Source organism: Podarcis melisellensis, assembly GCF_964234715.1.
Source record: "Podarcis melisellensis genome assembly, chromosome: 1".
NCBI classification, from domain to species: domain Eukaryota; kingdom Metazoa; phylum Chordata; class Lepidosauria; order Squamata; family Lacertidae; genus Podarcis; species Podarcis melisellensis.
In genome coordinates, this window is record NC_138528.1 from 57,318,032 (window position 1) to 57,344,435 (window position 26,404).

General features: G+C 42.7%; 1 protein-coding gene across 2 annotated transcripts in view; it reads right to left on the reverse strand.

Annotated features, from left to right (window-relative positions):
• CTTN (cortactin) overlaps positions 1–22,472 on the reverse strand; it is a 38,432-nt gene extending 15,960 nt beyond the window's left edge. The window contains exons 1-13 of one of the 2 annotated variants that reach the window (XM_081891731.1): positions 22,322–22,472; positions 18,789–18,872; positions 18,120–18,193; positions 15,536–15,665; positions 12,533–12,643; positions 12,275–12,329; positions 11,736–11,846; positions 10,702–10,812; positions 9,400–9,510; positions 6,730–6,840; positions 4,779–4,834; positions 3,711–3,780; positions 2,618–2,766 (exon numbers count right to left, since the gene is read on the reverse strand). In XM_081891731.1, the coding sequence (XP_081747857.1) occupies positions 2,618–2,766; positions 3,711–3,780; positions 4,779–4,834; positions 6,730–6,840; positions 9,400–9,510; positions 10,702–10,812; positions 11,736–11,846; positions 12,275–12,329; positions 12,533–12,643; positions 15,536–15,665; positions 18,120–18,193; positions 18,789–18,872 (1,173 nt within the window). In that variant the 5' untranslated portion in view covers positions 22,322–22,472. The remainder of the gene's footprint in view (positions 1–2,617; positions 2,767–3,710; positions 3,781–4,778; positions 4,835–6,729; positions 6,841–9,399; positions 9,511–10,701; positions 10,813–11,735; positions 11,847–12,274; positions 12,330–12,532; positions 12,644–15,535; positions 15,666–18,119; positions 18,194–18,788; positions 18,873–22,321) is intronic. The other variant, XM_081891732.1, reaches the window with a different exon arrangement.
• Between the last annotated feature and the right edge of the window lie 3,932 nt (positions 22,473–26,404).

Genomic DNA, 26,404 nt, shown 5'->3' on the forward strand with positions numbered 1-26,404 from the left:
TCAAGCTCCTATTTTTAAAATGGCCTCAGAACATAATGGCACCGCATTTTCCAGTGCACCAAACATGACCTTTCTGACAAGCTGATTGGACTTAAGGGTAAAGGACAGGGAGATGAAAGATGGCCCAAATGTGAACTGCCAGGTGGAGCGCTGTCAGAGGCAGCAGCTGCCACCAAGACAGTGGGAGTCAGAAGGGAGTTTTTGCAGCCTCCTGTTCCTGAGACTCCCAGAAACAATGATGCCAATTAACAGCAACTGGTGTGAGGTGGAGCAACACAGGTGACACAGGTCACCATTTCTGGAGCAACAAGTGTGCAGCACCCCTATGACAACTGCCAATGGGGTGGAGGAATCCCATAGTCAGAGTTAGGGAAGAAAGGCACCCCAGGATAGGAGATTGGATCAAATAATGCTTCTGGGTGAAAGCTGAAAGTGTCACAGAAGGCCCTCTTGTCCCTAGATACATACAACGAGTACACTTGTGGTCAGCTGTTTAGTGTAAACAATTGTGGAAACGGCAATAGGTAAATCTACTATATTCTACACATTTCACTTTATGTATCCCTATTTCCACATTGCTGCTGCTACTGAGGGAGGGAAGAGGGTATTGTGTGTTTTTGCTTTCTATTGTTAGTGTATTGTATTTGTTGTATTTTTATACTCTTCTATTAGCTGATTATTTCGCTGTATGTATCTTTATTTCTCTACCACGGCTGATTAGTGAAATTGCTGTAGGATTTATTAAGCACTGCACTTTTAAGTCTCAGTTGTTCACTTAAGTCAATATATGTCTGGGCAAAAAGTCATGGAGGAATGCTGTTTTTACAAGGAGACTATATATTTTTACACTGGCCAGGTGCTTATACAAAGAGGTAAACTATTTTTAGTTGCAGTTGTACTGATGAATTGTTGCTGCCATGACTTTGTAGTTTAGATGATATATTACTGTGTACAGTTGTTTTATCTACTGGCCATCAGGCGTCCTGAGTTCCACGTTGAAAGAAGAACAGGATATAAGATTTGTGAATACATAAAATTAGTAGCACTGGGTTATAAGTGATGTGTTCATTGTTCCTGCCATAAACATTTAGGTACTGTGCATTTCCCTGATGGTGAATTACAATACACAAGAGCGATGACTATAACATTGATTACTATATATCTCCCCACCCCCACCCCTCACCCCGCAAGTAAGCATTGATGGGAAACAAGTCTGTAAGTCTTCCCTTGTCTAGTTAACCCACTAACAAGACAAGACATACTACAAAGCTGGGAGAGGAACTTATTTTTCATTTGTAGTCCCAGGGCTGTGGTCTGACACGCTAAATTGTTACCAGGTGTTGTGAATGCAAGCAGTACAGGACTGCTGCATTTCATTTCACAGAGCCCACATATTCTGTAGCAGACAGGCAATTTCTTTCTACATCAGCGTCTCAAAGGCAGGAGTCAGAGTGGGTGGCAGTAGGAAGACCCATGCTGGGTGCCGCTGCTAGTAATTTTCTCCAGATTAAACTGCACAGCACTTTCTAGGACTTAAAGATAGTCCAAAAGAGGTAGGCATTTAGGAGCAATAATCTAGTATGTTTGCTCATTAGAAATAAAAGTAAAAACTACCACCTTGCTTTTCTCTTTCTTAGATTTAAATGACATCATCAGGGACACAGATCATATGATGAAGAAAGGAATTGGTTGGGAGCAAGGATACAGCCAAGTTACATTTAACAGAGAACACTCAACAGAGGTTGACGCTTTCCAAGAGATGGGGGGGCGGGAGAAAGAAACCCTTCTAGTGTATTTATTCCAGCTGGCTCTACATATTTTACTGAGGAACTGCCTCTGCATTTTGCCAGCTACTTAACTCAAACCTTACAGGGCGAGAACATTTTAAAATTGCTCAGCCCCATGCAAACATCCTTCTCTATTGTCTAGTTCTGTGCCCCAGTCATAGGATCAAGCTTTAGGGTCATAAAGGAGGCGTGCCTGCCATCTTCAGGACCCAATTCTATCCGACTGCAGCTCAGAAATGCTCAGCAATGATTCTGTTGCCAGCACCAGAGCAAGGAAATCAGGGAGCTGAATGTCTCTGCTACAAGTAAAGCTAGTGACCTATAGGATGCTAGCAATACAGAGTTACACCAATAGGTTTCTTAACAATAAAAGGAGCAATTCAGATAGAGATGGAGGTCCTAACAGTTTAGCTTCTAGAGGTTTCTGTGTCCAGTCCAGATACAAAGGGATTGGTTGACAACAGCTCACATTTTATCAGCAGAAACTTTCTTTTTGTGAGCTTCATCAGTTGGGATGTACACTGCAGTGACAACCAGAAAGCAGGGATCCTAAGAATATCTAAAAATAGCTTCCTTCCCTCCTCATAGTTTTGAATCCATAGTTTTGATTACAGCCTAATTAATGAATCATGGAACTAGGAAGACTTTAAGCAATCAATAACCAGACCTACTTATAATATGTATTCTAGTTTTGAATCGTAAAAGTTGACAACTTTCTAGAAGATTTAAAGTTAATTATTTTCAAAAAAACAAAACAAAATCAATTCTGACTTTTTTCTCAAGGGTGAGGGAGGGTGAAAGAAAGAGGCAAAACAATGAATTTCACTGACTTCCAGCGTCCTCCTGGCTTCCTCTTGTTCTTGCTTGTCCTGTGCCATTCTTTGAGCTCTTTCGACTTCTGCCTTCCTTCTATCCTCCTGCTCTTTATCCTTAGCTAGGTTTTCAAAGTTAGCTCTGATGTTGCTAGTTTTGTTGTTTGCTGTAATAGTAGAAATATTGAGACGTTCATTTTACAGGGCAGTTTCCTATGCAAACCTCCACAACATACAGATCCAGAGTTAACTGGTAACCAAAATTAAGACTAAGCAAATTCTTTATACTTAGAAAAAGTAATGTAATCCCCTGAGAAGCCTGACTCATTCACCTTCCTACTAAAAACAGATGCTGCAAAAATTGGAACATATTGAAAGTTCAGGCCTAAATGACTGACTTAAAAGTTAGGAATTCGGGAGTCGTTCCAGCAACAAGGCCAAGGATTAGCTGACACGTTCAATTTAAAATGATGACTCCCTTCCTGAGCAGACAAAAAAGAAAATACATTAGAAAGTCCATCCAATTTTTATTTCACCATTCCAAGCATAGAAAGCTAAATACACCTAGGAGATTTAGTACTTATGCTGATGCAATGGCTGCACTCCCATGTAATGCTTAAGCATGGCTTGGCATTATGAGGGTGAAATGCAGTAAACCTCAGGCTCACAAACCACCACCACCCCTGAAATGTTGCTACAAGGAGTTGAGAAGTTTTCCTTTCATTTATAGATTAACCACATTTCATCTGCCATCGGAACTTGGGAGAAACTGTGGCTCGCCTTAGCTTAATAGAAACTAGTCACCTTCAAGCCATAATTTAAGAAGCTGTCTTGTTTTCATTCACCATAGTTAAGATTAACTTGGGATTCAGTTGCGACACTAAACCGTGGTTAATCCAAAACAAAAGCTGAAAGTTCAGGAATCTCCTTGTGGCTGTGTCAGAGGTGAAGAGAGGAGCACACAAGCCTGAGATTCACAGCCCCTCATCCTCATAATGCTAGGCACTTGGGCCATCAAGAACTTAAGATATTTCAGGTATAAGGGCAAGCTAAACCATAAACAAGGAAAACATTGGAGAGAGATTTTCAGCATTTTAAAACATAGCCTTACCAGCTTCCACCGGCTTGGTCTTCTGGTACGTTGAAGACAATTTCTCAATATCTTCAAAAGCTGATGCATTCTATCAATAAAAGCCAGATGAGGTCACAAACATATTCAGGGACAAGATAACAAGCTATTAGAAATGCACACAACAGTTTTATTTGAAGAAGTCATTTTTATGCTCCAAAGTTGCTTTTCATGTACAAGCTGCAAGTTCTCAAAGGTGACATGTGCACTCAAAACAAATAAAAAGGCTGTGTGATTTTAATAAGTATCCAGACAATGCAAAATGCCACCTGACACTTGCCAATCTAATGACAAATGCAAACTTGGATGCAAGAGGTTTGACATTTTTTTATAAGTAAAATGAAACACAAAGCTAAATTTCAACTGAGCAGAGAACTCAAAAGAGCAACTCTCAATTTCAAAAAGCAGTAGAGAAGCTTTAAGTGCACAATGATATGAGGTAGCAAAGCAAACAGATGTCTCTATCACAAATATATGAAGGTTCAATACATGAGTAGACATGGTTACAATTGCACTGAAGGTTGAGGATGCTTTTATGAACTGATCCCTGATACTTTTTATGTTGCAACACTCTTTTTTATGCATTTGGACATCTATATGCTACATTTTTGTAATGTTTTTCTACTTCTTGTGAGCTGCTAAAATTGCAGCTGATATGAATTTCCTCAGAATTTTTTTTCTTAAAAACAAAACAACAAAAAAAAAACACTTTCATCATCCACCAGCCACACGTGAGTATGTATATATACCGAAGAAAGTATCTCTTTTCCAGAACAGTATCTGTATTAGTCCGCTGTTCTAAAAAATAAAATAAGAAGCTCCTTTGTATACATACTCATTGAATTCAGAGGGGATTATTTCTGAGCACCTTTGCATTAGACTGGAGATTCTAATCTGAGGCAGCCATTATAAAAACTGATGCCGGGGGGTATTTATTCCACATTATTTAATGCAGACAATTTATCTCTGGCTCCACTCATCATCAGTTCCCAGACAGAAATGAAAGGTTGCCCATCCTTGCCATAAGAAATATTTGATTTACAGTCATACCTTATCCATTCGATCTTTCTGCACGCCATATTTTCCACCAAAGCCTTTCGAATAGTCTAAAAACAGGACACACAAAAAAAATTGTAGGCGATTGTTTCTACCCCTCTTTTGAGTTTTCTCAAATGCAGATGAGTACCGAAAGGAGCTGCATGCTTAAGAGTTCCCAATGACTGCAGCCAAGCAAAAAACGGAAAAGAAGTAGATGCAATAGATGAAATATATATATACTTGTAAGATTTTGGAAGAAGTGTTGGCAGATGTGCAAGCTGCAATGGGCCAGATTCATGCTTCCGCATTCATTGGCTGAAATGACACTGGGTGACCGTTGGCAGGAATCAAGCAAAGAAAAGGATGCTCTCCCTCTCTGGACCCAACACCTCTGCCTGCCACTCACCACTTCTATAGAACAGCCTTGGATTACTCTACTTCTAGCATTTACTTCTCACCACTGCTGGCATTCACCATGTCAATGAATGAGCATTTCAAATGCCAAAATGACACAGATATATTGACCACAGAGGGCTTTGTATCCAACCAAGCCATAGTCTTCAGTAGATACAATGAAAAGCACTGAACTGACATCAGTCAGGCCCACCGATTTCAGAGAGTCTACTTTGAGCAGGGCAATGTCTCATTTCAGATCGACAACAGAAGTACAATTAAATGCTGGATAGACAAACTTCTACAAAACACACACACTGTGGGGGGAAACTGAAGGAATGAAATACTTCTTATTTGTGGAAAGATCTCATGGGCTACCTTGCCTTATTTTCATCAAGGAGATTCTATGTAAAGAGAGTTTATATATATATTTATCTATCCACCCAAAACACTGGAACCAAATCACCTTTGCCTTACGTTTCAATGAAGATATTATTTCACATGTTTTATATTGAACTGATACACTGCGTGAAGTGGTGATCACTAAAAACAAAATCTCAAACCTTCTAACAGCCAAATCAGGGCATATTTTATATTGGATGGATGGTGCATGACTTTAACATTGCAACATATGGAAACTACTGTACTAGTTCTAGAAAATGAATTGCACATGGGTTTTCCTTTGAAGAAAGAGGCAAGGGAGCTCTCTCTCTCTCTCTCTCTTTCTCTCTCTCTCTATATATATATACAGTGGTACCTCTGGTTACGTACTTAATTCGTTCCAGAGGTCTGTTCTTAACCTGAAGCACCACTTTAGCTAATGGGGCCTCCCGCTGCTTCCGTGCCACCGCCACACAATTTCTGTTCTCATCCTGAAGCAAAGTTCTTAACCCGAGGTACTATTTCTGGGTTAGCGGAGTCTGTAACCTGAAGCGTATGTAACCTGAAGCATATGTAACCTGAGGTACCACTGTATATTTCTATGCAATGTTGGCTAGGTTGATTTCACAGCACATGGAGAAAAGAAGATAATCTCATAGTGGTGCCTGTTATGCTATTTCACCCATTGCATTTAAAGAAAAAGACATCGATGTCTGCATTTTTAAGCAGTATTATCAATTTCAGCATAAACCTAAAATGTTGGCTTCTTGTTATGACGGAAGCCATAACAAGGACGTGCTGTTCACAAGTGGGTATCACTTGTGACATTTCCTGAACAGAAGCAACCTTTCTATGGCAAAGACTCAGGCTCTGTAGGCCAGAATCAAGAACCACACAAGGCATGGAAGAGGTTCACTCCTTATATATCATAGAGTCCACACTCAAGCAATACTATTGCAGACGACTGACCTGATGCGCACTTGCCAAAAATCATAATAATGAAGAATGGCTGCCATTAGCTTTAAAACATTCAACTAAAGATTGCAGCAATGTATTGGGATGATATGATTCAGAGAGAAAGAAATGTTGCCGTGAAACTGCCCGAGGGAGGTGCAGGGCTTTTAAAGAGAGCAACTTAAGTCTGTGGTAGAAATGGCTGCACTGGGTAAGTTACAACTAGAAACTATGCCTTGTTGCGATTCGTGCTTCGCTAGTTTCTCCTTGTAGTCAAACCCCACAGCTGAGGAGTCCTGCCTCTCTGTTTGAACACCGAATTTCCCTCCGAAACCACTCTTATAGTCTGAGAAATCCAGGTTATATCACGAGGAAAAAGAAGCAAGAGGAGAGAAGGAGAAGGACAGGAGGAAGAGAAACATATTTAGATACAACATGGACGAACCAAAAAACAAACACTATTAAAAAGCCCCCATTTTTAAAAAATAAAGTATTAATTTGTTACCTGCCCTTAACCCTAAAGTACCAGGGCAGGTTGCAACAATTAAAACACAATGTTAAAAAACAGATTAAAACAACTGACAATCACAAAAAATAAAAAAATCACAAAAGGTGGGTCCTAAAAATATGCATCTCAAGTATCACAGAAGCTAAATAAAGAAGTTGCCAGACACCTCTATTGAGATGGAGAACCACAGCTTAGGGGCTGCCAGAGAGAATTTTCTTTCCTGGCCACCCTCTCCCAATAGCGTCTGAGGGTAGTGGAACAAACAAGAGTGCCCCCCTCTACCAATCTTAGAGCTCAAGGGGGTCCAGCAGGGAAGGAGCTGGTCTTTCAGGTATCTAGAGGCTGAGTCATTTAGGTCTTTAAACACTAACATGAGTATCTTGGAGCCAGTAACAAAATGGTAACCAGTGCAGCTGTTTTAAAACAGGAGTTACAGTGGTGCCTCGCAAGACGAAATTAATTCGTTCCGCAAGTCTTTTCGTCTTGCGAGTTTTTCGTCTTGCGAAGCAGGGTTTCCCATAGGAATGCATTAAAAATCAATTAATGCGTTCCTATGGAAACCGCCTTCAGACCAGGTCCGGGGACAGTCTGTCCCCCGACCTCTTCTGAAGGCTGTCGGGGGGGGGGGGCAAAAGTCTTTGCTCCCCCCTGCCTGCCTTCCTGGGAGAGCGGAAAACGCAGCGCTGCCTTCCCGCTTTCCCGGGAAGGCAGGCAGGGGGGACAAAGACTTTTGCCCCCGCCCGCCTTCGGAAGAGGTCCTGGACCTCTTCTGAAGGCCGGCGGGGGGCAAAAGTCTTTGCTCCCCCCCGCCTGCCTTCAAAAGCCGTCCGGGATAGCGGGAAGCGCTTCCCTGCTATCCCGGACCGCTTTTAAAATGCTGGCGGTGGGGAGCAAAGCCTTTCGCCCCCGCCGGCCTTCCTGGACCTCTTCTGAAGTCCGGAGGGGGGGGGAAAGGCTTTGCTCCCCACCGCCAGCATTTAAAAGAGGTCCCCGGAGATTTCCCTATGGGCTTTCGTCTTGCGAAGCAAGCCCATAGGGAAAATCGTCTAGCGAAGCGACGCAAAAACCGAAAAACCCTTTCGTCTTGCGGGTTTTTCGTCTTGCGAGGCATTCGTCTTGCGGGGCACCACTGTATGTGCTATCTAAATGGAGTCAGAGCCAGTAATCTGGCCACTGTATTTTCGACCAATTTAAGTTTCTGAGATGTCTTCAAGGGCAGCCCCATTTAGAGCACATTGCAATAATCCAATTTGGAAGTTGCCAATCGTGGAGTATAATGGCCAGGTCATTTTTGCTCCAAAGGGGCTGAGGCGGGTAAACCAGCAGGATCTGAAAAAGGCACTTCTAGCCTCTAAGCTTGCCTGAGCCTCCAGTAACAAACATTGCTGAATCCAGGAACAGACCTGCTCCTCCCAGGGGAGTGTAACCCCACCCAGGACAGGCCATCTCCTCACTTCCTGGGTGTAAGAACTCAGAACACATAACACCTCTGTCTTTCCAAGATTCAGTCCATCATGGTCTCCAAGCAATTGCCTCTCCCAACTCAGGTGGTACAAAAAGAGAAAGGTAGGTGTCATCTGCATATTGATGGTACGTCAAATCTCCGGACGACAGCTCCCAGTAGATTCATATAGAGGTCAAATAGCATGGGGGACAAGATGAAACTCTGCAGGACACCACACGATGACTCCCATGGCATTGAACAGTAGCCTCCCATAACTACTTTCAGGAACACATCATGCAATTCAGAACCAAAATACAATGGTGCCTCGCAAGACGAAATTAGTTTGTTCCACAAGTTTTTTCTTCTTGCGAGTTTTTCGTCTTGCGAAGCACAGTTTCCCATAGGAATGCATTGAAAATCAATCAATGCGTTCCTATGGAAACCGCCTTCAGACCAGGTCCGGGGACGGTCTGTCCCCCGACCTCTTCTGAAGGCAGGGGGGGGACAAGGGCTTTTCTTCCCACCCCCAGCATTTTAAAAAACCCTGGGACAGCGGAGGACTTCTCCGCTGTCCGGGGCGATCTTAAAATGCTGGCGGGCAGCAGCGAACCCTTCGCTGCCGCCCGCCAGCATTTTAAAAAACCCTGGGACCTCTTCTGAAGGCCGGCGGGGGGGCGAAAGTCTTTGCTCCCCCCTGCCTGCCTTCCCGGGAGAGTGGAGAAACGCAGCGTGTTTCTCTGCTATCCCGGACAGCTTTTGAAGGCAGGCGGAGGGGAGCAAAGACTTTCGATTTTAAAATGCTGACGGGTGGCAGCGAAGGCTTCGCTGCCGCTCACCAGCATTTTAAGATCGCCCCAGGACAGCAGAGAAGTCCTCCGCTGTCCCGGGATTTTTATAATGCTATGGTAATCATTGTATCCCTTTATATGTACAGCCAAGAAATATGTATATACCTTTCTGAGATTCGTGCAGTTGTACTTTTTCCTGGTGATCCCAGCCAAGGGCACATTTGTCCTGTCTGTCCGTCTGCACCCCAAACTTTCCACCAAAACCTTTTGTATAATCTAGATAGATAAAATAACACAAGGTGTTACCGAGATAATGTTTTTGTCCTGGAGGAGGTTTAAAGTGAATGTATATATTTAAGAGAGAGTAGCTAGAGGTCTTCTTTCCTTTGCCAACTCAGTGTACGAGTAGGGGTTTTTTTAAATGGTGGGAAAATATTAGGGCACAAAGCTGCAGTTGTAAGGACTCATTAAACTGAGATGTATTAAACTACATGTTTAGGACATTTATTTTGCAATTTCTACTCTGCTATTTGGTTCCACAGTGCCTTGAGAATGCTACTGTATAGAACTCAGCAGATATTCACTATAGTCCAATTTACACAAAACAGAAATGCACAAGAAGAAATACTGCTAATCTTATGAGGTGCAAACTTAAGAGGCAGCTATTTATACCAAACAAAAAACAAACCAAAAATAGTAGTGTTTTGCCACATCAGCAGTTACTAGTTCTATCATCCAGATTTCCTGCTGGGTGCAATAAATTGTCTGAGCCAAGGTATTCACAGGATATATTTGTGGGTTTTTTAAATATTTTTAAGTTATGAACCACCTTGAGATCCACGGATGAAGGGCAATATATAAATTTAATAAATAAAAAAATAATCATAGGTAGCTAGTCATGTTAATGATTGTTCTATACTGCTTTTAATAGTTGTTACACTTCTAAATTGTACATATCTATATATTACAGAGGTACTGTATTTACAGACATATATAAATACTTGTACAAATAAAATTATTTAGATGATTTATTGAAATGATTGATATACCACCGTTTGCACAAGCCACAGGTTTACAGTAAAGAAAACAAATCAAAATCCGTAACATCCATAAACACAACACAATCCTTATGAAGGAACTTGTGTGCTGTGAAGTTAGTTCAGAACTTTAATACAACTGTGTATTCTCACACAGGCCTTTCTTAAGTAATCAACTTTAGGTTTATTTATTTCATAGGCGTCAGCTGCAGTGGGATTTTTTTTATTTGATTCTAAGGAAAGGAAGGATATAAAAGTAACAAAATAAACAAAACAAAAAGACAGAATAAAGAGAAAGGGAAGAGGATTTTTTTACTTCTAAAAGTTGAAAGCTTCCGTTTATGCAGGGATACTGAAGTATACTAAAAGGCTCAGACTTAAAGGAGGCCAACCCAAAACAATTTCATGGAATAAAATTTAAAATAAATACCTTTCTGTGATTCATGTTTTTCAGTTTTGCCCTGGTATTCAAAGCCAACAGCACTTTTGTCCACTTTCTCCTTGTCCACGCCATATTTACCACCAAAACCTTTGGAATAATCTGGAGATGATGGGGGGGGGGGAATAAAAAAATCATCATAGCAGTGCAAACTAAGACACTAAATTCTTTCTATTGATAGCTCTTTGGCTAGCAGTGGTCAGTTCACACATTCTCCTGCCCATCACTCCAACTGAGTATTCAAGTGCTGACTTGCATGTGTGAAAGAGCCATCACTACCCAACCACCACAGAGGACACTTTCACATCACAAGACATCGAGTTCATCCGTATTTTTCAAAAAAAAAAATGGAGAAGGAAAAGAGAAGTGGTTTTTTATTCCCTGAGAAACAACCTTCTGGAGAACAAATGCTTGCAGTAGCTTCTCACTGCCTCCTGCAAAAACTGAACAGAAACAGAAAGAGACTGGTTTCTTCCACAGAGAATAAAAGTACATAATTCCTCTCATGGTTTTGCAGAAAGGAGCAGCAGCAGCAAAAACAAAAATATGCAAACAAAAGCCTAACTACCTCTTATCCCTGGCAAACATCCCCCACCCCCCATACCAGAGAATTGGGAATAAGAGGTCATTTTCCACAAACAAGCAAATAAGGGTTTGTTGCTTTGTTGATTTTTTTGGAAACCCATTACCAAGCTTTTGAAAATAGACACTTTTTCTTGGTTTTCCACCACTGCAGCCAGAACTCAGAATTTAGAATCTGCAGGTATTAAGATTTTCTATCAAATCTACTAGATAAGCTTCTCACCTCCTCTAACGACAACTCTGGATTGAAGAGAACTCCTGTGTTAGCTAAACCGTGAGAATTCTCAAACACAAAAGGAATGTTATTTGTTGAGTTGATGCTATAAAAATGAGTTGCTGCCCTATTTTTTAAAGAGGGGAATTTTTTTTTTACAAATTTAACAATCATAGCACAAGCTCCTGAAATTTTAAAAAATGCACAGAATATAATGTAAGTAATAAACCTTTCTGCGATTCATGCTTCTCTGTTTTCCCTTGGTAGTCAAATCCCAATGCGCTCTTGTCTACCCTGTCAGCCTGTACTCCATATTTCCCGCCAAATCCACTTGAGTAGTCTGAAAAACAAGCACATTGAAATAATGTCAGAAACTGCATGGATGCCAGTTGAACAATTCTGAAGATGATGCTAATTAGTGGCACCTCCTTCAATAATTACCTCCCTGCCACCCTTATAACTATGAAAAGAGTAGTTTGAAGCATGCTAAAGAGTAAATATTTGGCATTTATGCAATAGTCACAGTTACAATAACTTTACTGAAGGATATCTGATATGTTAGGGGTAAGGCCTAGTCTGTATACCGCCACGCTCTTCACATGATTTTGACGTGTGAAGGAAATGAATGCCTTAATAAGGCTTCCATCTGAGTGGCTATTCAGTTAGGAATAGTTAGGAATAGACTCAATACTTAGGTACTAAACACAAATGATATTCTGTAGAAAGTCTCTTGTAACAAAAGATCCTCTTGTTTAAAGGGTCCTTTACCTTTCTGAGAAGCATGTTTCTCGGTTTTCCCCTGGTATTCAAATCCCACAGCAGACTGCAGAAATTTAAAAAATGAAAATTATTTGAATAAAAATAAAATAAAAATAAAAAGTATTACAAGAGTATTCTAAATGAAGAAGCACCCCCAAATGACACTTACATGTGAACCATCTTAATATAGCCACATCAACACCTACACTATAAAAATGTAGGAGGCAGCTATCAAACACATTTCTAGAAATACAGGAAGTCGTTTACCTGGTCAACCCTATCGACTTGCACACCAAACTTCCCACCAAAACCTTTCACCGAGTCCACCTGGGAGCAGTGCTGAGAAAGCTTAGACTGATATTCATGACCAACAGCTGACTAGAAGAACAAGAAAAGACACATTTTATATAAACATATGCACCAATTAACTTCCACCTAGAGGAAGGAAAAACCTATTCATTCAACACAAAATTGAACAAGTACTATGGTGACTCGGTCCTCCCTGTGGAAACTGAAGTTTGTATAAGCCAAATGACATCAGAAAGCTAAGGGCGTCAATGAACAATTAAGAGCGCTTTTAAGATTATTCAAACAAGTTAAACCATGGCTGCTCTGTATTTCTAAGAAAACACGTAACTTTAAAGGTTCAACCTTGGTTGCCTTTTCTACTTAAATTGTTCAAGACAAGCAAAGATTGCAGTCTTGTCTCCATGTATACTGGAGGGTGGGGGACCTTTTTGGCCAGATCTTTATCTCCCCCGTGCCAGAAAGCCACCTCTGACAGGTGGATGGGACCAGCTACTTGTCAGTCATCTGTTGTCATACTGAACTAGATGGGACTGAACTCCCTGTGGATCAGGTGATGAAGTTGGTGGTTCAGTCCTGCTTTGTGCAGCTTCATCTCTACCTGCTTCACACCTGACATCACATATGACATCAGGTGGGCCGGGTTTCAGAGAAACAGCCTCCTGGGCGAGTTGCAGGAAGTTGGTGGGCCAAGTCTGGCTTGCAGCCTGGAGGTCCCCATCCAAGATATATATGAACACGATCTCTTCAGCTGATATGATTGTAAAAATCCAGCTTTCTTGTTATTTTTACTTTTCCAAATAAGGTTTAAATTTCAAGTTCAAAATGTATTTATAGGTGCAAAGGTTCTTGAGCAAGTCACTGACAGGGAGGTATTTGTTCATTTCATGGACTGGACTGTTATAGGATGTGTGATCTTTGTTGCATATTTTGTTGTTTCTTCAACTTGGTAAATTGCCTTGTGTACAGCAATATAGAAAGGCGGTATACAAATTAAAAGTGAACTTCATTTTGAACTATCCTTGTGTGAATGTGGCCCACTTGGTATCTATGAGAAATCAAGCATTTAGTGTGGCTACCCCATCAGTGTGGAATGCCCTCCTGATGGAATTCCACCAAGCATCTCTGCTTCTTATTTTTTTAGATGTCTTTCAAAGACTTACTTATGTCAATAGGTTGTTTCAGCTGGATAAGTTTTATGTGATCGGTCAGATTCTTATGACAGTTTCTGTTCTTTGATGCTTACCATGACTGTATATGTGCTTTACACTACTTTTTCGATACAAGTCGTCAGTATATTAAATATTGTTACAAAGAAAAAGTATAAATAAAATAAAGGCTGCCATTACTGCATCAGCAGTTATGGCAGCTATTTTACCAGAAAGCATCTTCCAACTGCAAGAGAATTCAGCTAAAATTGTGCCTTCAGTGTGCACTATGTTGTGTTGTGCTGCTATCCTACAGGAAGCCACCAGACACTCTCTTCCTTTCCCAAAGTCTCTATCAAGCATTAACAACTTCCTCCACATTTGGTCTCCACATTTGTCTTCCTGCAGAGCAGGAGAGATGCTAAGCATGTGCCTTATCAAACAGGAGCTTTTCTAGCGCACAGTTTGCCATTTCTGAGTTTCAAAATAAAATAATAACAGTGTTTTCAGCATGGGAGGAGGTACAACAGGTTTCTATTCCAAACTGCAATGACCAGAAACAAAATCTATTGGGACTGTGGGATAAACAATTTAATGATTGTACTAGGTTTGCATAAGTCAACCTGCAGATCAGATTTAAAGAGAAAGAGAGAGTTCTAGTAAAATCATAGCCTCTTTCATCAGCTGAGGTAGTTTCAACTTGACCCAAGAGCTAGTTCCTCAAATCCTGTGTTCAGAATTAAGATACTTGGGGATTTTCCTCTTCATCATCTGTCTGCTGAGGTAACAGCTTGTGGTTGCTGCAACCCACACTCAGATTTACTAACCACAATTCTCCTTCATGAATTGTAAGGATCAGAGGCCATTTACCGCATGCCACAATGCAGGCCTAGAGTATTGCAGTGTGTATATTCCACCTGGCACCACACTAGCTCATCAAGCACGGAGGCAACATATCTCTTAGCAAATCTGGCCAATGGCTTTCTGCAATTCTTATTTTAGACTCCTACTACCTCTATGCCTCAATCAATAATAACTTTTTTTCTTTTAAAGCCAAGAATCCTCAGCATTCTCAATCAATTTCAGTTGTTGTTCTAGCCCATTTGAGCACAGAAATGGTCTTGGCTTGCCCTCTGAGATCACCTTTCCCAGAAGGCAGTCATGAGGGTTTCAATCCTGTGGGTTCTCCTAAACCTCTCAGCGGCTTTCAAGTCTATCAGCAGTATTACCCTTCTGTCATTTCAGCACCAGGCAGGAGGTTTTATTTTTATTTATTTTTAATTCAATTTAGCTTCATATTCTTAATATGACTTCCCCACCACCACTGTCATTATACTCTTAAGTGTTTTGTTATTGAATTTGTTTTAGTTCTTGTCGCGGGATGTCCTGAGAACTCTGTTATTGGGCAGTGATAGTGAGGGTCTGTAGAGAGAGGGAGAAGATTCATGAATGGAAGAGAAGTCAGCATGAATGTCAATTATGTATGTGAGGTAGACATTTCCTCAATTTAGAAAGTGTACTGGAAATATTAAGCACCTTCCCAGGAGCAGGACATGACACAAGGTACTTTCACTTCCCTGCAGTTAGAAAGCAAAACTAAGAGCGGGACGGATTGCCAAGTCAAATCAGACCAACTTTTCCACTATCCCAAGATCCCTGTTAAAGGAATGCAACAATAACACCAGGCACCCAGAAGCAGAAAGAGGGACAGGACATTTGAGCATGAGGCAGGGTCCAAGGAAGCCTGACGAGGCCCCTGTTTGGCAAATCATGCCTGTACACAGCACATCAGCCGTGCAAAATCTTCTACACTTACTTTGTCCATGCGGTCTTGTTCCACGCCAAATTTTCCTCCATAGCCATGGGAAGCTTTTGGTCCTGTTTGAAGTTCCTTCTCCTTGAGAGTCTGATGCTCTTGGGATACATTCTCCCTCAGCTTATGTATGCTTTTTGAGACAAAACCAATTAAAAACAAGAGAAATTGCAGAAAAAGATGCCACTTTGATCTAGCTCTCGCCTCCTGTGCCATTTTTTTCCCTTAAAAACTACATCAACTCCTCCAATGATTAAATAAAAATGACTATTTGCATACCCATTTCAGAATCCTTCTACATTATTCCCACCCCTCTGCACACACATCCCTTGCTGCTTTAAACAGAGGAAGAAACCTAGGGGAGGAGTTCAATGTCGTACTAAGGTTTCAGCTTGCCAAACAAAGCAATCCCTCCTCTCCTTCCTCCATGCACTGTTCTTGAGGTTCACCCAACCCTCCCAGAGCCAATATTGGGGAGCACATAGGGGGTGGGGGGGCAGCCCTGTTGTGCAAAGAGAAGGCAGCTTCTGCTGATGGGACTCATTAGCTGAATCCTGCCTGAGAAGTCTGCAGTAAGGAAATTCAAATGCTAATACTGCAGTGCATTACACATCCGAAATGCAAAATATTTCAGTGCTTTCACCATCCTGTCCAGATAGTTCATCAACCATCCAAGATTTTGCAGGGCAAAAATAGGATTTCTTGTGCTGACCGAAGTGTAAGAAGTCACAGGCTATACCCATCGTAGCATTTATCTCACACTGTGTGCCTTTAAACTATCTGTCCCGCAAATTGATATTGTTATAATTTGGCTATTATTGGGGAAACATTTGAAAACTAATAAAACATTACTTATGAAAAAAATTAAATTAACCGTCCCTGTTTTATTGCTACCTTCTTAGTAGCTCCTTTTTGCATCCTTTTTTTCCACCTTGAATTCATCCTTCTTCACCATGGGTGACTAAAAATTAAGCACAGTACTCCAGATATGGCCCCAGTCACCTGTAATCCAAAGGGCCGCCATTTTCTACTGCCCTATGTACCCTGTTCACAGCCCATGACATTGTTCAGAAAAGGGCCGTTCATCCGACGCTATTCCTCCTAGCAATAAACATGCAGGTGCTGTCTGTCCTGCCACCTTACCTGATAGTGCAATCTGCATTCTTGTACTATTTCAGAGATGGAGCTACTTCAAGCATTAATGTACAATGCCAGAAGCTATGCTGCTATTATGGCTCACCATGTTTCTAACATGCCTTTAGGAACAGGCAATTGTCGCAAAAATTTCCAAACTATGTTTTGAAGCATACCACGGACCAAATGACCAGAGCTGAGTAGGAAAACTGGTTCCTCAACTGTGTCACATGCTCAAGAAACATTTGTTTTCAATATTTAGAGCAGAAGGCCATTACAGTCGTACCTTGGTTTTCAAACAACTTAGTTCTCGAACATTTTGGCTCCTGAACGCTGCAAATGTGGAAATGAGTGTGCTAGTTTGGAAACTATTTTTGAAAGCTGAACATCCAAACGGGGCTTCCACAGCTTCCGATTGGCTGCAGTAGCTTTCTGCAGCCAATCAGAAGCCGTGCTTTGGTTTCCAAACATTTTGGAAGTCGAATGGACTTCCGGAACGGATTCTGTACTGATGTCTTCATAACCTTCAGATTTCATTACAGCAATACTATCTACCTTTCAAAACTGATTATTAGGTTACCATTAAGATAAGTTACATACGGCTATGTTTTTTGCCAGCTGCAGGCCCAGCCTTAGACTGAAGTTGAACTCTCACTAGAGAAATAAGAATGGCTGCAATGCACAGGACTTAGGGCAGAAGATCTGAAATTTTGCCCTTCTATTTCTGAGACATCGTATGTAGCAATGAAGGTGGTAGCTGGAAGCAGTTTTCCCCTTCCCTTTAGAACATATAAAAACATATGAGCCCTCACAGTGACAGCAGTGGGCTGGTGAGCATGCCATTCAATTAATATCTAAACCACAATTAAGAGATTAAGAGTGAGCTGTCTGATAACATGCTTATACCCCCCCAGTCTCTCCCTAAAGCAAACTCCTTAGCCAAAGTTAAAGGGCATTTCGACACCGATATTATCAGCAGCTAATGTTAACTACCTGTTTAGCCAAGGATTCTTGACCAGCTTCAAACTTTGGTTAAGAGCCCTGGGTTAAAAGATGAGGCCCATTACGTGCGCACAGCCTCTGTTTGCTGTTTTTCCAGAGCAAGGCTCTTTTCAGGCTGAGGACCGCATTCCCTTCAGGGCAATATTTGTGGTGGGTGGGGCCAGAGGCAAAAATGAGAGGAGCAACAGATATGCATTTTAGCTTTGCACAGCAGGCTAGTTTCACTCCACCCTGCAAGAGACATGCTCAGTATTCACATTCTAGCCAGGCAAAAAGACTTGAGGAAGGAAGGATGTGGCTGGGAAGAGACCCAAGGGCCAGATGGAGAGGGCTCAATGGCCATATTTGGTTCCCAGGGCCTAAGGTTCCCCACCTCTGCTCTAGAAATGGAATAACGTGCCAAAACTATCACCACAATCACAGGTTTAAGACAATGAAAGAAGTGGCTTACTTGATGTGTTCTTGGTGACCAGATCCCTGCACAGTTTTAGCACCCCAGCGCTGTTCTTTTTCACTTACATCATTCTGTAAAGTACACAGGAAAGAGAAACAGGTTAAGCAGCAATTACAATTGAACCAGAGAGTTCAGAGGTGAAAGAGACTTTAAGGCCTGTAACGAAAGCAAATCCTACAATTGCATCCTCCCTGCCTCTTCCCATCTGTCACTGGTCATTTTGGCTAATTTCAATTTCATATCCTGCCCTCTTCCAACAAGTCCTTCAGCAGGAGAAACATCCAGCTGCTAAAAAACCCCAGTTAAATTCATTTATTTGTTGCGTACAAACATAAGCATGTCCCTCCCGATGACTCTCAGACTTTGACTTAAGATTCCACCTAAACATTAGGAAGAACTTCCTGGCAGTAAGAACTGTTTGACAGTGGAATTTGCTGCCAAGGAATGTGGTGGAGTCTCCTTCTTTGGAGGTCTTTAAGCAGAGGCTTGACAACCATATGTCAGGAGTGCTCTGATGGTGTTTCCTGCTTGGCAGGGGGTTGGACTCGATGGCCCTTGTGGTCTCTTCCAACTCTATGATTCTATGACTTAACAAGCCCTAAATTACTTGCTTTGCTCTGATTCTAACTAACATGGCTAGCATTTAGAGAAAGTTTCTAACCATACCACAAAGTCAGGATCTGTTTCCCAGTCATCAGCACCATCATCTTGGCTGACACTGATAGTGTGGCCTGCACTTGCTTTCCACATCTGAAATTTCAGAAGAAACAGTGACATTAGAATAAAAAAGGTTCATACTTGCAGTACAAAATAATTCTGCAAGAATCACATTATTATTGCCAGGAAAAATATATAGATTCCACCCAATGAAAGGTTGGTTAATGGCTTTGCAAAGGTTATATACTGCCAACAACTGCAATTCTAAATGGGTGTACATTTAGCTAACCCCACATTGTTGCAAGCTGAATACTCTTGCCATTATTCCACAGCTAGGAATAGTTACTGGCACCATTTCAAAGGAAAAGGAGGAAATTCATTCCGGTAAGAGTCAACATGCATATGTTTGATTCATTCATTCATCTGAAACACATTGTGAACCAGCAACAGAAAGGGAGGCCTGCTCAGAGAAGGCATAACACAAGCTGAACTGTTTAGCCAGCTCACCTCTGCACGCTTACTGCAATACAAGGTAGTTTTTGCTTCTACTATTATTTATTGCAATTATGGAAATGGGTGATTTTAAAGGTAGCTTCTCTTGATATAAATGAGTTTCAACTGGGATAAAAATGGCCATGGGCATTAATTAAAGACATGTGGACAATCTGGAGCAATTTCTTGCCTGCCCACACAGGCAGTTTGAAGACCACCCCAGTTCCATATAGCTCCTCTCCCCACAAAACATACCAGACCAAAAATAAGGCTGCAATGCTCTGCAAGTCACGCTGAATTCAGCCAGGCTCACTTTAGAGCAAGTGTGCTTGGGATTACATACAGTTATCAACATTCAGAGAGGATCAGAGGTACTGCACAACCGACAGCATTTCAGCCTCTCTTCTTTTGCAGACGCAAGAGATATTGAGTTTTCCTTTCCAGCTCTAACCTTTCTAGTTTTCCACTGAACATGGTTAGCAGCTCAGTGGCTTTAAATTTCCTATGCAATTTGCTGTTCTGGCCAATTTCTTTCAAACCAGGCTGGAGAGAAACGTTATCCATGAGTCATTGACTCACACAATTTCTGGAAAAGGGGTAAGGGGGTGGGGAATAGAGAACTCAGACAATCAGACACGCTGGCTACTTTGTTCTACTGATTCTTCAGCAGCCAGAGAGGAATATTATTACTGTATCATTATTATATTTGTACCCCACACATCTGACTGGGTTCCCCCAGCCACCCTGGGTGGATTCCAACATATCAAAACATAATAAAACATTAAAAAAAATTATGCAGACTGTAGTCAAGAAAGGAGGGTGGCATGCAGAGTGTATTTTATACAGCAGGAAAGTAAAAAGTGGTGTAGCAAGTCAACCCCAATTGCCTCAGAAGAATTTTTTCACATTAGCTACCCATCCTATAGGTCTGTGCTATAGAAGATAAGGTTACTGCATTTGTGTACATATCCTCCCTAAGTGAGCAAAAAGCAGGCCTCAAAATAATACCTTAAATTAACCATTGTCAGTAAACTCTCTTTCATGGGTATTTGGAGTTTCTTGACTTGTATACCACATTTCTGCAGGTATACTACATATACTGTATGTGCCATTTGGGTTAGAAAGTCAGATACATCCAGCATCTATTAATTTTAGGACTACAGGCTTCTCTGTGCCTTTAAAAACAGTCTGGCATGCAAATACTGAGCAAATGAAGCTTTTCATATCACTAGTTCAATATCAGGGAAACAGTTTGCCACCAACTAGTGTTAGGTAAAATATAAATACAGTCTTGATCACTAAACCATGGTTTGGCCATCAGATAACATTTTGTCAGGACCCAACTTCTCACGTCGATTAGAAAAAGAGGAATGAGGGAATCTATGGTCAAACGAATGTTGGGCTCCCAACTCTCTCCAACCCCAGCCAGCATGACCAATGGTCAGGGTTGATAGAAACTGTAGCCCAGGAACATTTGGGGGTGGGACACAGGCTTGCCAGCCCTGCTCTGAAAAGGCAAAGCAATGACCACAACAGAAATAAACATCTTCAATCAGCACTCTTCACTGAAACACTGGATAGTCCAGTGGTATGTGGACTTCAGAATGAATGAGTCCAACTTCTGCCTGCACCATGAGTAACATTTTGTGTGACTGACTGAATCACAGGCAATGAACTACCACAGAATTACAAGCCGTTTCCAAAGGGCAGTATCTGCATCCAGTTGAACAGTGCTCTTATCTGGATTCTGAAAGAACACTGTCTCACAGGATGACAAGGGTAGGCCCAGCACACATCAACATCCTTAGGCTGAACATAACATGCAGTTAGGCAGTAGTTTTCAGACACATGATCTGCGGCAGTGCTCATGACCTGCTGCCTCCATAAACTATTGGTTCACGTGCCGTGGCCTTTCGGTAATTATAAACTTGGAAATGCATCTAACAAGCGCAAATAAGCATCCCCTCAATGCTCCAGGAAAATCATTGTGCATCTCCCTATTGCCTTAATGGCTGAGAAGTGGGTGGGGGTGGGGTTCAATCACAGGACAAAGAGAAGGGCTATTAGCGTGGTGGCAGAGTGCCTATTGTGCACTCAGGTCTCCAGTTTCATCCTCAGCATCTCAAGGTAGCCTTGGAGAAACCTTGGAAGGCATGTAGACATGCTGAGCTAGATGGACCATTGCTGGATGGGCCTGGCAGCTTCATATCCTAGAGACACTTACGGGTTATTTTGATGGTCACCCTGCCAGAGTTCTTACCAGCTTTAAGTTTCTGGGGAGCAGCAACCCCAAGATGAAGCTGTCAAATAACTTCCTTCCCCTGAGATCCAACACCACACACAATGATATTCTCCTGCTCCAGGCAAGCCCATCCAGTTTTCGCATCCACAGCCACTAGCCTGAATTGCAATCCATGCGCCCAGGAACATGCCAACTGCCCAAGGGGGCGGGCAGTCCTCTCTCCAGGCACGGAGCGCGGGCACGCAGGGCGAGCGGAAAAGCGAGCCAGGAAGGCGCTCCCCTCCCTTCGGGAACGAGCGTCCCAGACAAGGAAGCAAGAGCAGCTCAGCCCCCTTCGATCAGCTGCCTCCTCGCCACCGAAGAACAAAGGGCGATCAAAGCGAGGCAGCCCACCCAGCCAGCCACGGAGATGCCATGTGGCACCCCAGCCCCCACTTCCTCCCTCTCCCTATACGACTCTTCTCCTTCCTCCTCCCCTCCCAAATCTCAATCTGGGCTGCTCCAGGTACGGGCCCCACCTTGCAGCGCCGATGCCCTAGTTAGATCCCAGAGATGGCCATGCTGCGCGTGGCGCAGAAATCAGAGCCAAGGCCCCCCCCCCCCGCACCCACTTGATTTTTTTTTTTTAAGCCCCCACGCCTGGCTGCACCTCCCCGCTCCAAGACCCGAGTCCCGCTACCAGCAAGCGGATCGCGGGCGGCAGGGACCCTCCCGGCTTGCGGATCTTGCTGCGCCGAGGAGCCTCCCCGTGGCTGGCGCAAAAGGCGAGCGGCGCGAGGGAGCACCTGGCCGGGCTCCTGCCACTTACTTTGTTCCCAGCCCACTTCCTGGCTGCCCAGGCGCCTTCCTCTCCCGATGCAGCGTCTTCTCCTGCTGGGGCTTCCTAACTCGGCTGGTGCTGCAATTTCCGCCTCTCCCAAGATCCCGTTTCCTGTTTTTCATCACAGCGCGTCATCAGGTGGGAGAGGACTAAAGCGAGCTGCCGGTGGTGGTTGGCACTCGGCTCCGGGCGGGCTTTGCAGCAAGTCTACGGAAACGGTGCGCCCCTCGCTTCTCCTATGCAAAAGCTCCCGGGCCCTCTCTCTGCGCCGCCTCTTTCTAAGGCGGGCTCGGATCCCCAGCCCGCTATCGGAGCATCGTTTCTTGTCAAAGCGTGCAATGGCTTTTGCCATTCAGAGGGTGGGAGTGGGGGAACCCAGGCGTTCAAGTCGGCCGATGGGTGGGCGGGAAATTTTACTAGCAATTGGATCACAACGTCTACCCAAAAGCAAACCACGTCTCACTGACTTCAGTGGGGTTGGCTCCCAGCTAAAATGGGCATGGGGTTATTTAACAAAATTTGCATACCGCCACTAGTACAAAAGACCTCTAAACGGCTTACAGTAGATAGCCTAAAATAGTAATTAAAAAAAATCATTAAAAACAAGTCACATAAAAAATTCAGCTTTAAAATAACATCTGTAATTTTAAAACAGTTGTACTTGTAATGCAGTTGTAATGTAACATGCATTAAAATTGCATGTTAAGATTACATGCCTGGGTAGCCTTGCTGGAACTAAAATAGTTTTTAGTAGGCATGGAAAAACCATTTGGAGAATGCACCTGCCTAATGTCAATGAGCAGAGAATTCCAAAGTGTAGGTGCTGCAACACTGAAAGGTTGGCTTCTTGCAAGCGTGGAATGAACATTGTATTGTACTTGTAAAAGCGCTAGTCCCACAGACTGAAGTGGCCGACTGGACACATATGAGGTGAGGCCCCCCCTTTAAGAAAACTGGCCCCAAGTTGTTGAGAGCCACGTACTAACAGTAACACATGGACCTTGACCTGGTAACATACCAGCAGCCACTGCAGATCTCTGAGCAAGATATGCTGAGAGGGTCTCACTCCTGTCAGTGACCCGGCTGCAGTTTCCAGGTCAAACACAAGGGAAGTCCTGCATAGTAATCCAATACTGAAGTCATTAATGCCTGGACATTAATGTGCAACAAGCTGTCCCGATCCTGTTGTTGCACCAGTCAAAGCAAACAGAAGCCACTCCTAGCCACTGAGGCCTCCAATCACAACCCCATCCAGGGACGGCAACTGGCCAATTTCTCAGACACAGGAAACCATTCACCCACAGCGCCTCCATCTTACTGGGATTCAAAGCTCAGTTTCTTTTTCCTCATCCAACCCACCACTGTGTCTGGGCACCAGTCCAGGTCCTGCACAGCCTCTCCTGATTGAGATGTTGTGGAGAAATAGAGCCGAGTATCACTAGCATACTGATGGCACTTTGCCCCCGAAATTACAGCCTCACATGACTGTTTGTGTAGGGCCATCACAAATGAGGAAGAAAGGAGCTGGAGGGATCCAGGGCTTCAGCAGAGGGAGGACAAAAGCAACAGTCTTTGACCTGGAATAATGGGTCACTTCCACTTTTCTGCCTCAGGTTGTTTCCCTTCTCCCCAGCCAAGCTCCTGTAGAAGAGGGAAGCACTCTAGCTTCTTTTGCCAGGCATGTGCATGGGAAGAATAGGTAAACAGAACACTCTTTTTACCATCTGCAAGTCCAAACTTCAGAGATCCGTGCTTTCAAAATGGCATTTCTATAGCTTTAAAAAGTTGTCTATTGAACTCCAAATAATAGCAATGATGACTGTTGGAAATTCATGTTTGGGGCACGGAGCAGAGACCGATTGCTTAAAAACATGTATGTATGTATGTATGTATGTATGTATGTATGTATGTATGTATGTATTGGAAACTGTTAAGGAACACTACTCTTTGTTAAGGAACACTACTCTCTTTTCTACTCTTTGGAAACCTGCAGCTTAAAAAAAATGTTCCAGGATACAATTTCCTATAGACCTTTTTTAGGGTAAATGAGAGATGTTACACCATTGGGAAAGAACAGAAATGACTCACAAATATAGTTTAATGGTGGCAAAAATGTGAGGAAGAGTCTAGAAAAGCAACTTCATTCCATCTATGGAATTTATAGCCGAATGAAATTTGGAACATGACTGTTATATGCTAAAAAACAAGTTTCTAAAAGCATCTCTTAAAACTGTTGTGGCTGACCTCAACAAGATTTCAAAGTATTAGCACCATCGCTTGCTTCATCACATTGCTTCAAAATGTGCAAATCTAGTCCTGCTCCCTCTGTGTGTCTATCATTCTGCTGAATAGGGCCATGGACTTATGCCAAGAGAGCATATTCTAGACAAGAGAATATTCTACAAAACTGAAGCAGAAAACTTTTCTTATGGTATGGGGAGAGAAGAGCCAGCCAGATCTCAAGTGATGGAAAGGCTCATACAGATCTAAGTCAGCTCTCACCAGCCCTAGCTAACATGGGCAATGGTCAGGGATGATGGGAAGAGTTATATGGAGGACACTTATGGACACTGGGCCTTGGGTCAACCTCCTGGAGACCCAGAAGCCAATCAGGGCTGGGGGGGGAGTGTTGACCAATCACGAGGGAGTGGAGAGTTAAAGAAGAGAACCTGACATAAATGGTCAGATAGCGCTTAGGTGGATTTTAGGCTTTTAAAGGCTTGGCTGGGTGGTTAGGGTTTCGCTAGGCTGGGCAACCCAGATTATTTCTCTGAAGCGAAGGAAAAGATTCTAGGAGGAATCTGAAAGTGTTTTACTGGCTGAGTAAATAACCATTCTTGGAACAATCAGTTTAATTAGAAACAGGTTTAAAGTAAAGCTTTAAGTAAAGTTCTTAATTACTTCTGTAAAGTGATCTGACTGAAACAAAATGTTGTACCTTCCCAGAGTAATCACTGAGCTTTAACCCTCACTGAATGTGTATAAATAAAATTCCAGTCTTGTTTCCAACATGCCTCATTCATATTTTGATCTACTGGTTGAGGGATAAGTGGCCTCAGGTTTTCCTTTATATAAAGAATCCTTGCTGCTGCATTAGTAAACACTACCATGTACAGAGAATCTCCTACCTCTAAATAATTATTGTCAGGAGGTGTTTTAAATTTTAAAGTGCCTCCAGCCTGGTCATATTACCTTGCTCCCATCTTTACTGAGGGAGTTTGCCCCAGACACCAAACTGACTACCCAAGGTCTAAGATACTGATACAGAATTAAAAGGGGAAACTGCTGGGAACATTAATCTTCCTCCTTTCCAGGGTTTGAGATGCAAGTATGGAAGGAAAAGAAGCTGCACCTCCTTGCCTCTAGGGTAGCAAACAGCTGTTTTGTTTGATTCTGTGCTTGCACCTCAAAATGCGAGCGGCAAGTTGTGAACTGCTGAGAAAGGAAAAGCTAGGGGAAATGTGTGATTCATCTGCATTGAAATAACTGCAGAGAGAACCGAGGCTGATTCCTGTTATCATTCAATAATGAGGAAAGCACATTCAACATAGAGTTGCTATAGCTACCAGAAATATTAATCTGTTTCTACACTAAAGTGCTAGAATAGCATAGATGGGGGAAAGGGGGGGGGGTAATCCCCAGATTACATGACAATAGCTCCTGGTCACAGGGCTAAGCAGCCATTTAGAAAACAAGAGGATGGCAGAAGGCAACAGCAGTTTCATCAGTTCAACTGTGGGGTGAACTTCAAAAGGTTTAAAAGCAACCCACTTACTGAAGCATTCTAGAAATGTTTGTTTTATGTGGCACATTTTGAGACAAATTTTCATCAGCAGGGTTCCAATCCTACACACAGCTGAGGTGCTCAGCCATGCATTGTTATGCAGGCTTACTGTGAAGTTGCACTGGAGTCCAATGGAGTTAACCATCAAAGCCGCAATCTAATGTAGGGCTACACTTTAGGAACGTAAACAGACTGTGACACAGCACAGGCGGTGCTTTCCAGATGTTCTGGGTAATTCACATCAGTCCCCAGCCAGCATGGGCAATAGGAGAATGGGAGTTGTAGTG